Source organism: Trypanosoma melophagium (genome assembly GCF_022059095.1).
Source record: "Trypanosoma melophagium isolate St. Kilda chromosome Unknown ctg1segment0, whole genome shotgun sequence".
Lineage (NCBI taxonomy): Eukaryota > Euglenozoa > Kinetoplastea > Trypanosomatida > Trypanosomatidae > Trypanosoma > Trypanosoma melophagium.
This window is the reverse complement of record NW_027125132.1, coordinates 803,328-821,073: the sequence shown is the minus strand read 5'-3', so window position 1 is coordinate 821,073 and position 17,746 is coordinate 803,328. Positions and strand designations below refer to the sequence as shown.

The following is a 17,746-nucleotide window of genomic DNA, read 5'->3' as shown; positions in this document are numbered from 1 at the left end:
CTCTGTATTGTTTTCTCACTTAAAGACACCGTGTTGTCTTTGTGATTGAAATGTACGCCTATGAAATCATATTCTTTAGTGTTGGGCTTCTGTTCTCCAATGGTGGCGCCGCATTGTTGCATGTTCTTCCGAATTGTCCTTCCCAAAGCATCCACCTTCTGATGTGGACCACTTATTCGGATGTTATCAATCCATACATGTATGTGTAAACCTTCTGGTGCTGCATATTGTGGCAATGCCAATTCTGAATCTCCAGCCAAAACTCTTTTAATGGTATTTATAATCTCAGGACTACATTTATAGCCCATGGGAAGGCGAGTGAACTCAACGAGTTCTCCCGATTCCGTGCGGCAACGGAAACTTGCGCGTGTGTTTACGGGTAGTTCCACCTGGAAAAAGGATGCCTTTAAATCAAATAATGTCGCGGTTTCGCCGTGAACCGCATCCAGGCACCGGGAAATGTGTCCCAAAGGCACATCGGCCTCATGATCATCCCTGTCATTCTTTTCTCTCGGCCACGCAATAAAACGTCTTCTTTCTCCGGAGGGTTTGTCCTCCACCACCGTAAACGGGCCCACCCAACCTGCAGTTGGATGTAATGAAGCTGTACAAATAATTCCTGCTTCCTTCATACGCTGCGCATCAGCGTTATTATTTCGTAAGTTGGATTCAAGCCGTTTGGCGTATAATTCGGGTTTCTGCATAATGTGCCACACCTCATCCCAATGCCTCCTGGCCTTATGGTTGAGGCGGTCTCTTATCCATTGGGTGGAAAGCGTGCCTACGTCTATTTGTTGCAACGGTAATTGTGTTTCGTCTTCTTTTGTCGCCACACTGGTTCGGTGTGATCGTTGCAGTATATTATGCCCTTTGAAAGGGGCGCGAATGTGTTGCGTTGTCAATTCTGGTAATTCCCATTTTTCTGCAGCCCATTTTTCCAAGTCTCTTACATCAATGATGTCAATTGTGCGGACTTGTTTATTGTTGCGGCCCAACGGCCTAAGTATCGCACCGTGCTGCGTGGGAGTTCCATGGGGTCTACGTGTTTCCCTAACTGTGTTAGTAATCGTGGATCGAGATCGTGTTCGATCACTGCTGCCGCGGCGTGTGCTAGCGCTCCTCTCTTTATGGAGTGAGCTGTCATTCCATACGGTCGAAGGATATTCTCCATGTCTTTCGTAGTTACTGTCGTTAGCTTTTCGTCGCTTGTCATTCCTTTTACGGTTTCCTTGACGCGTCGTGCGCCCGCACCTGCGATTACCACGTATCTTGCTGCTCTGTGAGGGTCGCTCGTGAATGTTTTTGGTAGTGCCGCCCAATCCACTATTATGGCATTGGTATCTTGATTGTGTGGCACGAAATTTTGTTTTTGAAGTTGTGCTATTTCTCCCCATCGGCTGTAACCCACGCCAGTCGTAATGCCACCCAATCTTTTTCCTTTGTCAGAGTAACGATTATCATATCCAATTCCCATCTTAACATGGGGCGTGCCTGTTTTAACGGGTCCTGTGCCGCCGTCTTCTGTAAAACCCATTAGAAACATTTGTGTGGGTGTTCTGGGCGATGCTAGCATGGTGATCAGGGTACGCGTGTATTGGATCGCGCTGCTATTTGCCAATTGCAAACTTACAATAAATAATGGAATGTTTTCCTCTTGTACCTCTAAATTGTGTGTTGTGGTGAACTCTATGAACCTGCGCAGTATTGAACCCCTCTGTTCCCAGGTTGTGCGGGTCCACATGTGTTTTGCGATGCGGTTGGCCTCTGATGCCAGCGCCAAGGTGTACGGATCTTGGGAAGGTGCGGGTATTATCGTAACATCGTTTATAGATTTCGTCCCTTGGGGAGGCGTTGATGATGGAAAGATTCCTTGCCGTTGGTGTAGTTGTTTGGCGTGTTTCTGCATATTTCCTCTTATGATACCTTCTGTCACCTTTCGGAAATGTGATTGGAAGAAAACCACGGTGTTTTGTTGGCGAATCCACTCCTGAATATCTATCTTTCGTTGATATCCCATCATCCCTTGGCCCCGGCATTCACTGTTTCCGGGGCCGAATATCGTTTCTTGGTTTAAAAGTCTCTCGTTGCAATTGCACCCGGCACGTAAAGCTGTAATGCCCGATGCGACCGCATCTGAAATAGTGTGACTTGCTGAGTGGTGGTGCCGACTGTTTCTTCCTCAACTTCATAGCTGCTTGTATGAATGGATCCCCTCTTTTTAAGGGCTGAGCAATGGCCTTCCTGATATCCTGCATCTTCGCCCCGGATAATCCCTTACAGTTTGAATAACCCTGAGTTGGGTGTATAACTGGCTTCCCAGAAGTACCTGTTGATTCGACATTCCTTCATTACGAATGGTGTTGGCCCATTGCTTAGCCGTGCTCGCAGCTTGCGAAGAGCAAAAGCGTGTCTTATAAGAAATTTCTCGAAGAGAAATAGACTGGACTGCACAGTGGTCGAATAAGCTTTTAGACAGAAACACAAAGGGAGTTACGGAGAGAGTTTTTTGTATATGAATTTGATTCTTTTGTATTGCGTGAATAATTTGTGAATGCTTCTTGTTTCTTCTTTTCTTTTCACTTTCTTGTATTTATGCAATTAAATAAGGCTGCACACCTCCAGCTCCTCCAATGGGGGACTCGACGCGCTCAGAACTCGAAAGAGAGTTTTGAAAAGGAAATTATAGGATGACGGAAGAATATTTTTCCCATCTATCCGTAAGATCGCAAAATGCTTCACTGGCGATAAGCTCAACAGATTCCCCACAATATGGAACGAGACTTATCAAGAAGGCGACAAAACGATGATCGGATTCCCTACGAAATTCTTATCGGAGGCTTCCCTGATGCAGGGCAACTACAGCAACACATTGGACACCAGGGCCAAACAGATATTGAACGACAGACTACAAGACTTTCTGGCGCAGCAACAAGATCGCACATTGTTCTCGCCAAAACATGAAAGCACGCAATGGTACGGAATTTCCAGAGAAAACATTCCGCCACTCACGAAGACAATGAAAGTAGTGAAGTGGTAGAGGAAACGTGCATTGACAAGGCCGCAATTGAGTCGCCAAACACCAACGGAGGTGACGGTAGACCACGAAACGTCCTCTGCAAAAGACCGCGATTATGGTCTACAATGCCTGGAAACACTCTTCTTAAACGGTAAAAAAGAGCACGAATTCCATGTTTACACAACTGTAGGCCCGTTAAAACGCCCATGGGCAACGGATTGCCCCGATGGATATGGGCGACGCTCAGCGACAGTCTGGCCAACTAAACGGCCATGGTGGAGGAGTTACAGGACATGCAACACCAGCGCCTGAACTCACAGACTCCGATAACGTACACCAAAACGCAGAGCCACAGGGACAAGCCAACGATATGAGGAGAGAAACACAGGAGGACGCAAGGGATGCGGAAGTCCCTTTTGCGACGAACCAAGCAGACCAGTACAGAGAAGGTGGAGAATATACGAATCACGAGTTCGACGAATCCCACCCATAAAACTAGTATCACCCCGTCGGAAAGTTAGCAGCACTAAAACCGACGCGTGGAATAACGAATGTTCTGTGGTGTACCTTTAAAGAGAGCTCAACACCCAAATATTGACACATGGAGGAGACTTTACGACAAGGAAATAAGTCTACTATCGTACAGGAAGACAACGTTTTCCAGAAGTGTTTACCGAGGCAGTCGGTTATACCGTGCGACGCCCTCCCACGTACGACGCGAGCTCAGGCGAAGGAAATAGATCATATTTTCCCAGGAAAAAGAGTGTGACCACCTATTATTTTCCATATTTATTCGCCACCACTGGATTGCGGGAATCTTCAGTGCGGTAGAGAGCGATAAAATGCGTCTGTTTTCAATCCACTACTCAGCACCGACTCCAATGGTGGAACGGGGCCTGGCACACGCCATCCAATCATGATGGCCACACAGTGACATTAGAGGGAATTGTGTACGACAAGAACGACAGCGAGGATTGCCGCAGCGGTTACGCCCCTACCCAAAAGAGGTAGAAGAAAGCAACACGAAGCCACCAAAGGATAATTTTATATCAGCCATGAAGCACATTTTGCTCGACAGAAACACGATGGTCATGTAAACGAGCGAGCTTCTAGGCGGTGGTGATAAGGACACGGAAACGGTAACTCATGTTTCCGTTCATTCTACAGTCCCAGTTGACAAACCGCAATGCAGGCAGCACACCGTTTCCGAACGCCATGCACCCACGAAACCACCGACAGTGGTGAGACACGAAGAGGCACAAAAAGCACACAGGATACTCGCGGAAGAGTGCCCACACGCAGCCCTGTTCATCGTGATGATATGGTGCAGTGAGGCGCGAACGGTAGACATTGGATCCCTCCAACGCGGAGGATGTACGAGTCGAATAGACTGCGAATGCATATCAAGCATTTTTACATTTCTTTATAAAAGAAAACTATGAATGAAAAATTTTACATCTGCGACGTATTAACGCAGAAAAGGAACACACAACGGATGGCCCATTAAATAATAATGATGAGACGATAAGGAATGAAAATGTAGAATCACATATCAGTACTCCTTCGAAAAACATCTGACCATCAGACACGTCAAACTAATAGACGTCATATCCCTTTGTTGAACATAACGCAAAGATATTTCAAAACAACTATGGAGACGGAATTACCTTTACATATATCGCGCTTCAATACAGAAGGCATAAACTTATTCGCAGCCGAACTTATAGCTGCTATGTCTGATTTTACAGGAATATTTTGAACGACAACGGAATTTATTAATGCAAAAAATACTTGGAATTTTATCTCTGTGGAATCTTATGAAGGTTATGAAGCTAATGAGAAAATTTCACATTTATCGTTGAGGACTACTCTTGTATTTCTTTCTGATCAAGCCAAGATCATCCTCTGAATTATAGGTGTTTTGTAACGTGTTTACGTGGTTCACTTTACAAAGATTAGTTTTTACTATTTATTAAATAATGGGCCATGAGGTATAGCAAAGGAACTCAGTTTCGCAGCCCGTACCGTGAAGGGGCTATGCGGCCACGAGAGGACGCGTCTGTCCTCCAACACTCCTTTAGCCAGCGTCTCCAACATCAGTGACCGTTCCCAGGACGTTGCAGCACTCCGGAACAGGGTGTGCCAGGCAATGCGGAGCGACTAACCGCTACACGCCCTCCCGTCATTACGGAAAGGAGCGACACGAAGCCTGGCCACGCAAGGAATGTCGGAGGAGCACCTCATTGCACACGAAGGGGCATACCCGCATCGATACATTGCGATGGTATCTGGGTAATTTATTATCTCCAAATGAATCGGGAGACAGACAACGCACAGGACAACACCGCCCGTGCTCTCCTCGAGCGGAGTTCCCAGGAAACAAGACCCCGAACGCAAGTGAACATGGACCCAAGTGGTATTTTCAAAACATTTATCTCTTGTTGCAAAGCAACATTTGGAAACAAGCGAAGAAACAAAAGGAGAGGAGAAGAGAGGAGTAAAACGTATAGTTGCAATGCAGATTTTTAATCTCACAGATTCGTGGAGTATTGCGCTTATATGGAAGAACAAAGAGAAATTGGTGCCCGACGTCCATGTAGGGAGTCCACAACATCACTAATAGCAGAACTTGAACGTCTACATGAAGAACTTTGTATTTTTCTCGCAGCATAGCGGCAATCAAGACATGGTAACAAAAAATGAACCAGTACAACGGGTGAATGATACTCTTAGTGAGGAAAGCATATGTAATAGATTAGTACGTAGGTAAACATTACTTTCGTTTTCGTTTCACACATTCTGGAAAATGATCTTAATACTATTCGCCAGGGAAATGATGAGGCGAATACAAATCACAGTCTGTCTGGTATTAAGAATTCTTCTACAGCTGAATACGGTGATACAACCCACGATCGCATGTTAACAGCTGCGAAGAAAGATCCCGTTTGCACCTGAAGTATTATACACCCCATGGGGAATTTTCTGCGTAAAGAAATGAAACTTCCACCAGATGTCATGAATGCGGGAAACAAAGAAGGAAAGTAAGAAAGATACAGAGAAGATATCCTTGATCGTATTCCTTTTTCTGCAGATGAATTATTATTAGTATGTCATAAAACGGAGACGGGTGATCCAGACGAATTACCGGTTTCATTGCCCCGTCGATTAAACTACAGAGTTTCATCCCACATGGAAACATAAACACTCACTCTCCTTGTTGGAGATTTGTACCGTGACATTTTGCTACATTCTTACAGCTGCCAAACGATAATGATCAACATATTGATCATAATGACCACCAGTATAAACAAGAAGTGAAACAATATCCTGCGCATCCAACACCCACTTTGTGTCAACAACAGGAGGACGAAGGTGTACGACGGACACTGGATAACCATGAAGGTTTTCGCATTATTGCACAAGCGAACTAATAATCTACCAGTGGTGGATCCCAAAGAGATTCATATACCGGTGAAGAAGTGACACCATGAAACACCACGTAAAGAACGACGCGTTGAGGAAACATTACGGCGTGAAAAGTATTTTGTTAGAGGCCGTCTCGGTAGCGTCATTGGCAAGCTCCTTTAGGACACCTGATGCGTTACTCTCTACGGCATTACATGTCCTTGGTATTTCAGAGGAAAACAACAGTACCCACGGCCATACGAGTAGTATAAGCGATAACAATGGATACTTGACTTTATCAACTGCAACTGTCCATTCTTCTCATTCAAGGGGAAAAAAAGTAAGAAAAGAAACGAAGAAAAATATAATAACGATAAGGAAGAATTACGCAGTGAATTGTCCTCATGGGCCATCTTCTCTGGAGAGGAGGAATTCGATATATCTCTACTGGACGCTTTGGTGATCCCAACATGGGACACTATCAGGAGATAAGCGACGAACACTTTAGAATTCTCCCATCGCTGGAGGCCCGAGAGAAAGAGAAAGTCAATTACCCCTCGGTCCTCTGCAGGATAAACTGCAGTGGGAAACAATTACAACCACAGGCACGCGAAGATGCCGTTTTGAACAAGAGCATGCGCACAAAGCGCAAGCGAAACAGCATAAGCTGCATGAAACAGATGGTAACAATACAACAACAAACAACCCCGCAACGAGGGACAAAAAGAAGAAGAAACAGCGAAACACCATCAACAAGAATAAAAACAACAAAAACAAGAAGATTGACCAACATCAAACGGCACAACCGTGTTGGATACAACATTTCGTATGGGTTATTATTTTCAACTACGATCTTTATTGCTACCTCGACAACATGAAATGTCAGGTATAAACAGTCTAACGCTGCTTAATGAGACTGAAGCCTCCGCGACAGGAGGCGGTAGATGCGACCTTTATATTAATCACAATAAGGCTCACGCAACTATTGGGTATACGGGGTAACTCCATTAATTTACCACACACGCACAGCGGACGACTGCCTCGTTCCGTTCTTGTAAACCCCCGACGGCCCAATCCGCAAAGGGCAAAGAGAAGCACAAAATGGTGCTCGCTGCGGTGGAGTAATATAATAATAATTTATGCCCCAAGAAAGAAGGCATAAAGGCTAAGCGCCAACTATGGGGAAGCGTTTTTCCCACACCCCGAAAGCTGAAGGTCAAGCCACAGATAGCGAGAAATATCTTTAGTATTTCCCCGTTAATGATGTGTTGATGTACTGGCCTTATCGGCAAACGTTGTTTCCCAGTTTGACATGCAGTACCACTTGTGCAAACACGTTCGTCCTTTCCTCTTCTCTTCTTAGTAAAACGGCAACAAAATTATTCCATGCATCATTATAGGCTGGTCCAGGATTAGCTGGCATAGGAAAAATTTCCCGGTATGCCGCCAGCAATTGGCTTGGCGAAGTCTGTGATAAATAATCCATCCTTCCTTCAAATGTTCTGATGCGCTCTTCTGGCCGTACATATTCGGTCCAAACCGGTTGGCTTTGTTCCTGCGTTCCCCGGAAAACCTCTTTTGGGCTTTCCTCATAACCCATCGGTGTCTTCTCCCCGGGCCATTCTTTTCGTGCCTCCTTTGTAGGTGTATGAACGGCTTGTGGGTCAATGCCGCGTGTTTCTTCTTTTCCCAGTGTTTGTGTCTCGTGCCCTAATTGGCGCAATAATTCGGCAAATCGATTTTCTCTTTGCCTTAGCCGTTCCCTTGCCGATGTAAGTTGCACTAACATTTCAGCCTTCTCCGTTTGAGACTGGGACCCTTGTGCCCGCAATTCCACCCTTTCATTCTCTTACTGCGAGAGCCTTTGTAATGCTGCCACAAGTTGTCCTTGTGTTTCGGCCAACTGCGTCTGGGTATGTTTCAAATACGCTTGCATTTCTTCCTTTTGTGTTTTTTCGACCATGGCTGCCCGGTGAAGATGTGCTATTTGGTCTTGTAATTCCTGGACCTGATTGCTTGCGTGCTGCTGTGCCCGAAAGGATTCATCCTGTAATTCTTTTAATGCATTTCGATACTCATAGGTTAAACTTGGACGTGCTGCTGCCAATGCTTTCCATTCGGCACTGAAAAGTGCACGTGCTTCTTCAAATGCTTGTAGAAAGTCTGGGTTAAGCGGCACATTATAGCGCACCAGGGAGGGACCAAGAGACGCCCATGGCATGACGTTACGGCCGTTTGCCCGAACCATTAGGGTGTCATTTTTAAGGAATAACTCACCCTTAACGTGATAAATTGTTTGCGGAGAATCTTCTGGACAATAGTCAAAGAAAAAAAGCCGTTTTACCTTTATGGTGCACAAATGCCGTTAACGCCTGCGTGCTGATTTGCCACTCCACTTCTGTAAACGACTAACGGGTTGTAGTTTTATTATACTTGCTTGTAAACTTACTTTTTTCCGTAAACTTACATTTGGCAGACTGTAGAGAAGAGAAGATAATAACAGAAAATATATCAGCGCAAGGCTCGATCATTCTTTTCGCAAGCTATCAAAAATAATGAAAAAAAAAAAAAAGAAACCACTTGCTTCCTGATCTGCTATCTGCGCCGTCTCATCTTGGAAGCAGTCTTTTTCATTGTTTTGTTCACTCTTTCTCTCTTTTTTTTTCTTTACATTGAAAGGGGAATGCCTTTCTAAAGCATATTTTACATCACACCAGACTCGTAGGTTGGAACCATGTACTTGATATTGATGTACGCATCTTCACCACCGTAGCGTTCAAATAGATTCAGCGTCTCATTTATGAGATCGCTTATATTTTGCCGTTTAACCTGGGAAAAGTCCATACGGTCACCTAAATTCTTATTTCTGTTTTTATACAAGTTGAATATTGGAAGTATTTGTCGGTAGTAAGGCACAAGGGCTTGACCAACATATTCTCCACTCAATACAAGCTTCTGTAAAACTTTAAGAACATTTACAATTACAGTTGGATGACGTGTGTTCAATGCAGTTTTTATAGGAACAATAAGTTGGGGTATTGTTGGTAAAATTTTAGGACCTCCTCTATCAAGAAGATCATAACAACCTTGAATGGCTACAAATCGAAAAGGTTCTTCAAGTTCTCGAAGTCCATCAAAGAAAATAGGTAAAAAATGATGATAATCCAATGTAGTTACATCCACACGCCACAAAAGTGAACGAGACGCTGCTTGTTGAATTGTCAGCGGAAGATCACCTCTCTCATAATGACTGCGAAATTCCGTAGGAGGAATAACTTGCTTTTTAAAAGCTCCAGCTTTACCAGGTCCTTTAGGGTCACCAAATCGACCATCATGAAGAGAAGAAGAAGACTTCCCTCTACCCTTTAATGTGCTGAAATTCATGCCACCTGTTCCTGTATGTCCCACAAGTATTTGCTTTGGTGGAAAATCCCCAGCTGCTTGCTTTCCAGCTGTAGTATCTGTACGCTTCTGGGATACAGCAGGAGCGCCTGCGTTCTTAATAACTGTTACTTCATTTTTTGCCCCATGGCCGGCCGGAAAGGGCCCAAATGGACTTTCCGCGAGCGGTGGGAGAAGATCTCTGTCTCGCAGTAACTGATTCCTCTCAGCACGGGAAAAAGCCATCGATTTCCTTTTCTTAAAAAGAAAAAAAAATGTTCCTCTGGTTTGCTTTCCTTCTATACTTGTTTGCTTTTTTTTTTGCTTACCGTTTTCACCTCTAATTCCTATATGCTTTTGGCTTCTCTTTTTTTTAAATATTAGATATCCTCATGCGTTTTTAAGACAAAGATAATCCAAAGCAAAAAAAAAAAAAGAACAAGAACAAAAAAGGAATAGCGATCCAATCAAGAAATATATCTAAATCCGAGACATTAGCGTACTACCTTGATGATGATGTCAGAAGGGTTATCACTACTGCTCCCACCCTCCACTTTTTGTTTACGCACATAATAAAGGCAGAAACATAAAAAACAAAAACAACAAAAGAAAAATGAGAACGACAAAAACAATAGCAAACACAAATTCACCATCTGGAGGAGATTCCACTCGCAATATAAACAGCATAATAATAATAATAACAATAATGAGAATACAAAGTAATACGTTAAAATTGCACTTCCCCACTTAAATTTACTTATTTCCAGCAACTGCTTGGACCTTTTCATCTTGGTCACACGATGTGGTATGTTGCAGGCTTTCCTGGAGCTTGTGGAGCGACAGCGAAACATCACTGAGTTGATTGTGCTGTTTCGCGAAAAGGTTCAGCATCGTTTCATCTCGTCTCACTTGACTGCGTCCACGTGTCCATGCAAGCCATGACTGAAAAGAATGGGAACGCAAAAGACTATATGTCTTTCCACAGAGTAATTGAGCAATTTGAAAGTTTGAAGTTTCTTCTCTGTGTGAATGTTCAGTACTTTTTCTTTTACCAAGAATATTACTCCTATTATTACTTTCTGTAGTGTTTACAAATTCCTGAAAAGAACGCATACAGTCATTCAGCTCCTGGTTCATGCGTTCTGAACGTTCCCATATTTCTTTGGTTCCCAATGCAAGCTCAGCGCAAGCATTTCGGAGTCGTACAACATCTGTTGCATTTCTCTCCACTGCAACCCTTTCTTCTTCATCATTCTTTTGTAGTGTACGTAGTGCCATATTCATTTGCTGAAGTTCCTTTCGCAGATCTTCTATCTGTTTATCAAAGGTCTGGGTCTGTGTAGAAAGAAAGAAATCATTCCCATTTATTGTATTTCCCAAGACAGAAGGTGTAGAAGGAGAAAGTCCAAACCCACCTCCATGTTCAGGAACACTTTTAGGAATCTCCTGGCACATTTCCCTGTTTTTTACCGTTACTTGTTGTAACTTAAATATTTCCTCCTCTAGTACTTCATCCCGATGTTGCAAGATACGGACTTTTTCAATCATTCGTTCCATTAATAACAAACATTGTCGTCGTTCCTCTTCATTTGCGCGGCGTTCGGCCTCCATTCCATTAGCAAGGGCACTCAATGCAGTAACCAGCTCACGTGCGACATCAGGTAATCTAACATCTACCATTCCTCTTCCATCTGAAGAAGTACAGTTTTCGGAATTTTGTGATCGCATCTGTTTTTCCATGAGAAAAATATGATCCCACAATTTAGAGGCATAACTCTTCATTTCTCTACTTATAGCTCTTTGTTTATGTGTAGACTCTAAGACGAGAGCTTGTAACTTTCCCTCTTGTTCTTTTTGCAAAACGTCTATTCTTTCCAACTGCTCTGCAAAGAGATCTAATCGGGTTACTATGTCACTTTCCTTCCCATTATTAAAACGCAACTCTTCTCGGACTCTTGTAATAAGGAAGCTCTCAAATTCTGAGAGTTGTTGTCCTACGGAACTTGTAGCCAAACGAAGAAGTTGCTCACTGTCAACATTCTCACTTCTACGGTGTCGTGTCATTTCCTCTGAGTGGAAAAAGTCGCTTATATCTCGTTGAATTCGTTGACAGAAGGAGCTGGATTGCCGTGCCTCTGCGACAGCTTCCTTTACCGCCTCCCGGAGTGTGTTGAGTTCTGTTTGAATATCCATATGATTCACACACCGAGCGTCCTGCATAGTAAATCGTCTTGCTTATTTTCTTTTTCGTTTAAACACTAGATAAAATAATATACGTTTCCACCGCAATGAGCAAGAAGTACAACACCAAAGCAAAAACCCCGGAAGTGGAACGAGAGTAAAAATGAAAGAAACGAAAAGGAGAAAAAAAAAACAAAGCAATAGAAGTAACAAAAACAACAAAGAATAACAATCATCACGTAGCTCATTTTACCAGCAAATTATATACCATACAGAACAGAGAATAAAAAGAGTAAAAGAAAAACAGACTTGGAGATGGATATATATATATATATATATATATATATATATTCTCTCTCTTTCTCTACAACATTCTTGAAACAGGAGGAAGCTCACTTAAGACTTCACGTGCCAGTTCACCAACAGCTCCCTTTTTATCTTTAAGTTCGTAAACAAGCAAGGCGACATCGTCAAACTTTAGACTGACCTCGTGATATTGTTGCATTATAGATTTTTCAGCACCAGAATCTACGTTTCGAAAAGATGCAGCAAACCTATGGGCTTCATCCATTTGAGCACGAAACCTACTGTTCATGCTTCCAAAAACTTTCAAAGCAGTTAATAAAAGAGTCTCTTGATCACTCTTTAAAGCATATAAGATTATATCTAGTAAATCTGGAAGGGTATTAATCTTAATGCGTTCCTTCATACGCATATTTTGCATCGCCACTAGAAAATCCGTTACTACCCCAATCTCAGACTCTTCAACACAGAGTCGCTTAATGTATTCTAACGCCTCCTTGGGTTCCCGAACCCAAAGTGAACGAACCACGCGAATGTGTGTCAATCGTCTTTGTAAAATAGAAAGCATTGCAGCACCTGAACTCAGTAGATCATCCACAGGAAATCCAAAAGAAGGTTTAACAATATTCACAGAATCAATTGGGTTGCACACATTTTTTGGGGTTTGCACCGGGGATGATGTAGGGACCAAAGGTTTCACACTCTTTGGCTCCATTATGGGTCGTTGTTGTTGCTTTTGTTGCTGCTGTAGTTGCTGTAGCTGCAACAACTGCTGCTTCTGTTTTTCTTTTAAACTAGTAGTAGTAGTAGTAGTAGTAGTAGTAGTAGTAGTAGTAGTAGATGATGATGATGATGCTGCCATTGGGACAGCAACTTTAGGCGTAGCCACTGGTTGAGTAAGGGAAAGACGTCCCATGTGCGCTGTTGACCCACTAAACTCAATAAACCATGCCTCATCATGAATAGAAGAATAGGTTAAATCACCTATTATATTCCATGGTGACTCTATAGCAGATGCCGTGCTATCGCTCATCTGACCAAAGTCATACACACGTAAGATACGATCAGCCGCCACGAGCATTTTTTTTCCAAAAAGATGTACTGCATCAATTGGGGTGTCTAGTTGTCCACTTTGAAAAACTTTTGTAAAATTTTCCATTTCCCATAAGGAAACTGATCCATCACTACTGCCTACCGCCATATAATATTGCTCAGGATGAAAATGAATGGAAGTGATAGCCCCTTTATGAGCCTGAAACTCCCTTAACTCTTTCCCTGATACCAAATCGTATAAACGAATAACTCCTTCAGCACAACCACTGACTGCCCACCGACCATTTGGAGAAAAACGTGTAGCACACAGTGGGACAGATGCACCTTTATAAGATTGTAAACATGACTTTTTACGCGTATCCCAAATGCGAAGACTTCTATCCCGTGAACAGGTGGCAATAAAATCGGTGCAGCGGTGGTAGTCCATATCTGTTACAGTTGACTTGTGACCTTCTCCGAATGAGCGAATAAATTTCTCTGTGGCAATATCCCATAAAGAAATCTTACCGCGGTCACTTCCACCCACTACAGATCGCTGTTGCATATCAAAAACAAGCGATGTTAAGGGAGAAGTATCACCTTCTAAACGTGCGGTTTGAGTGTATTTTTCAAATGGATATACATAAATTGCACCATCTTTCCCACCAAGTCCTACCAACTGCTGGGCGCGATCAGAACTAAATCGTGCAGAATACAACTGACAGGGAAGCTGTAACGCAGATGTGGGGATCATAATAAAATCTACCCAACAGGATAATAACAATAATAAAAACAAAACACTAGTTCTGCTTCCTCTGGTCTTTATTATTATTATAATTGCAACAGATTTAATAAAGAAGAAATGATTTGATGATTAAAAAAAAAAAAAACAATTAACAAGGAAAGAATGTACCAAAGAAAATAAATAAATAAATAACAGTAATAAAAACGAGAAACATTGGTATCTTATTACCAAACACTCCACCTCTGGATGCATACGCATCTTTATTTCCTTTATTTCTTTATATAATCTCTGCATAGCACAAGAGGGAAAACACTACCCAGAGACGTACAAACAGAGACATAGAGCAAAATAAATATACAAAATGAAAAGAAAATCACTCTCACAATCACAATGTGAAAAACTTTCCATCTGAAAGCTTGATGGAAAAAAATTTATCTTCATCAATAGTACCATCATCAGATGCATGAAGCAACTCAAAGCAGGGAACACAATAAGGACATGGACTTTCAGGAGACAGTTCATCATTATAGCAAGCGATGGTTGCGGGGAATTGCCGACACATACGGCACCGCACGACACGAGTTGGCGCTTTCATAACACGGTGGGGATAATATCCTCTTTCTCGAACATCGCGTCCAAGACCTCGAAGAGAATGAACAGAACTCAAATAAAAGTAGTGATTACACCATCCAAGATGACGTAGTACACCAAATTCACCGAGTCGCAAATCTAACTCAGCAAAAGTAGTTTGTGAGACATATTTAACAGGACATCTACCAAACGCTATATTTTCTCCAACTTTATTACTTTTGGTAGTACGAGAAATATCTTCTCCTTCTCCTTCTACTTCTTCTTGTTGTAGTGGATTAAAGTGTCGTATTGGAGCAGTCAAATCTTCGTAATTTGCCCCATCAACTCCAGCATGACGATTATCAATATAAAATGTTCCACCAATAAAAATAAATGCATTTTTAGAAACATTTACAGGTAAACAGTTACGACATTCAAATGCGTCAAGAAGAGCACCAAGAGTTTGACAAGAGAGGACTGCCCATGAATCTTGCACCTCCAGTGACGAATCTGGTGAAAGGAAGGTAAATTCCCAAAGATGTGAATGTTCTACAAGACAAAAATCATCTGATGTATCCCGCACACTATGTCGTGAACTCTCTGTAATGTTATTTTCACGATGTCGTAATGACTTGCTAAATGTCTCATGATTTGTCGTTTCAAGTGATTTTAGCCGTAATTCACTTCCATCATATTCTTTTTCAAGTTCCCTCCGCATCTGCTTTACTGGCTCCACATCCACCAGAAACTGCAACAGAGCTGGACGTTCCCCACACTCCCTGTACTCGTCCTGAATGCGGGATATCTGCCGCTCACTCTCCCCCCGCACTGCCGTGACGATACGCTCCGTCTTGGAGAGCACTTTACGAGCGGGCAGCTTTGGCAGCTGTGTGCATTCCCGCTCCACCATGGCGTCCAGTTTCGCCTCCAGTGTGCGGAGGGCTTCCTCTGTGGGTCCGATGGTGAAATAGTTCCCGTACGGAGTCCCCCGCTGCTCGAGGGCCGGCGGCAGGCGGACGACTGTTCCAACCGGCAGCGCCTCCGCCGGGGCGTACGCGTGAAGTGCCGGATTGCGGCGCCGGACGTCGGCGAGGGACAACGCGGCGTGGGCGGCGATACCGGCGAGTGTGGCCTCATGGGCGGCATCCACGACAATGGCGAAGGGATCGAGGGCGTCCCCAGATGGCATCCCAGGCTGGGTAATAATAGAAGAAGAGAGAATAGGAGGAGGAGGAGAGAAGGAAATGGAGGCTTTTTTTTTGATTGTGTTTTTAATTATTATGTCTTTTTCCCACCACCTTGTTCTTATTTGTGTTTCTCTGTTTTATTTTAGTGTTCAGTGTGGTTGACGTTACTTCACCTTGTCGTCGTTCTTGACTCCGCCTCCACCTCCTCTTCCTCAAGCCCTTTCCCTGCACCCTATTTTCTGCGTGTGTATGGGGTCAGGAGTGAAGTGAAAAGGAGAAAAAAAAAGAATAAACAAAGAAAATTGATCAAAATAAGATGAAATCACCAACACAAAATGCAATGAAATAAAAAAGAAAAATAAAAGACAATCAATTAAAGGAGAGCGCATCTTTAGCTACATCCTCGTAGTGTATTTCTTTCCCACTACCACTACCACCTTCTCCTTACCCATTCCTTCTCTCCCTCCCTCTCTCTCTCTCTTTTTTTAAATTTCTTCCCTTATTTATGTCTCTGTTTCATCATCTTACCGTGGGTAGAAGCGGAAAATAAAATTTTCACATCGAACATAAAGAGACCTCTGACATGAAAAATAACATAAAAAAAAAAGCGATGCAGAAGCAACGCCTATGTTTGCCTTTATTCTTTTCCTTTCTGTTTCTTTTGGGGTTCCTACGGTGAATGAAAGAAGTAAATAACAGAAGCCGTCCAAAGTGCAGAATAAAGCCATAAGAGAAAAAGCAAAAAAAAAAAAAAACGGGGAAACAAAAAAGAAAAAAAAAGGCAATACGACAGTGTTCATATGCCAGATGTCTTCATTTCAAACAATGAAGGAAAAAGAAAGCTTTCTTGATACAACAGAGAGCGAAAGAGACAGGAAAGGTAAAAAGAAAAGATGAAAATTCATCCTTGGCAGAACTTCACGTTAACAAAGTATTAAAATAAAAGTCTACCAATTGATGGCGGAAGGACACATTCCGCAATATGTCTGTTCGTCCCTGTGCTCGAAAAAGGCGTACACAACTGACAGGGTCCATGTTATGATACTGCATAATGTACGCAGCACAGAGTGTTACACTTCGGTTAATACCAGCAATACAATGAACAAAAACACGAGAACCTAATTGCTTTGCCTCATTTACAACTTCCGCAAAACGATCGTAGCAATGATAGAGGATTAAATAATCAGCCTGATCTTCAGCGGGTAAATTATGTACAGTAAACTCTGCTTGTATATTTTCCTGAGTTTCATACTCACCGGCACAGCAGTTAATAATTGTACGAATTCCTTCCCTTCGCAAAATATCTAGGGTTTCCTCATCCGGAAAACCTCCAACGTAGAGACCATCAACGAGAGGTGTCACCGCGGGAGCTGTATGCCACCTGCAGTTAACTCTAACAGAAGCTAACTCGGCATCTAATGTAGCTCGCAGTTGAAGTTCTTCACGCATCGTTTGCGGTGTACAAAGCGCTGCTGAGGGATGCATACTTTCAATACGTGAATGCTTCGGTGTCATTGCCTGACTTGACCACTGTTCTACTTCAACATCTATTGTTGGTCCACACAAGCCTTCACATCGTTGTCTAGGTGTACGTGGGGAGTTATTGCTGTTCTTGCTGTTATCACTACTACTCCCACTGTTTCCACCTTCAGTTCGGTAGTCTGAGAGACGATGATGACAGACAAATGGTGTTCCATCAGGCGAAGCACCATCCCTCGGCGGAGTGCACGAACGAGCTGCCATCTAACTACTCTACGCCGCTTTATTTATTTATTTATTTTGGCTCAGACTCTATTGACTAGATAAAGCCTTTCCAAGAATCGAAGAAGAAAAACATACAAACAAACAAAAGAAGGAACAATATCTCTTTTCATTTCAATCTCCTCCTTTAAAAAAAAATTATTGTTAATATTATTTGCTCCCATA

General features: G+C 42.9%; 5 protein-coding genes across 5 annotated transcripts; all 5 read right to left on the bottom strand.

Annotated features, from left to right (window-relative positions):
* Positions 1 to 9,124: 9,124 nt before the first annotated feature.
* LSM04_005888 (Parkin co-regulated protein) lies at positions 9,125 to 10,048 on the bottom strand (the record flags this gene model as incomplete). Its single annotated transcript, XM_067335563.1, has 1 exon — positions 9,125 to 10,048. One exon carries the CDS (start codon positions 10,046 to 10,048, stop codon positions 9,125 to 9,127), a length of 924 nt encoding a protein of 307 aa, XP_067195260.1.
* A 507-nt stretch (positions 10,049 to 10,555) lies between these two features.
* On the bottom strand, positions 10,556 to 12,022 carry LSM04_008898 (uncharacterized protein; the record flags this gene model as incomplete). The annotated part of the gene is made up of 1 exon (XM_067335562.1): positions 10,556 to 12,022. The coding sequence occupies one exon, from the start codon at positions 12,020 to 12,022 to the stop codon at positions 10,556 to 10,558; it is 1,467 nt and encodes a 488-aa protein (XP_067195448.1).
* A 325-nt stretch (positions 12,023 to 12,347) lies between these two features.
* Positions 12,348 to 14,072, bottom strand: LSM04_004531 (Katanin p80 subunit; the record flags this gene model as incomplete). Its single annotated transcript, XM_067335560.1, has 1 exon — positions 12,348 to 14,072. One exon carries the CDS (start codon positions 14,070 to 14,072, stop codon positions 12,348 to 12,350), a length of 1,725 nt encoding a protein of 574 aa, XP_067195179.1.
* A 376-nt stretch (positions 14,073 to 14,448) lies between these two features.
* On the bottom strand, positions 14,449 to 15,822 carry LSM04_002665 (snRNA-activating protein complex; the record flags this gene model as incomplete). The annotated part of the gene is made up of 1 exon (XM_067335559.1): positions 14,449 to 15,822. The coding sequence occupies one exon, from the start codon at positions 15,820 to 15,822 to the stop codon at positions 14,449 to 14,451; it is 1,374 nt and encodes a 457-aa protein (XP_067195070.1).
* A 916-nt stretch (positions 15,823 to 16,738) lies between these two features.
* Positions 16,739 to 17,563, bottom strand: LSM04_006412 (Dual specificity phosphatase; the record flags this gene model as incomplete). The annotated part of the gene is made up of 1 exon (XM_067335558.1): positions 16,739 to 17,563. One exon carries the CDS (start codon positions 17,561 to 17,563, stop codon positions 16,739 to 16,741), a length of 825 nt encoding a protein of 274 aa, XP_067195293.1.
* Positions 17,564 to 17,746: the final 183 nt, after the last annotated feature.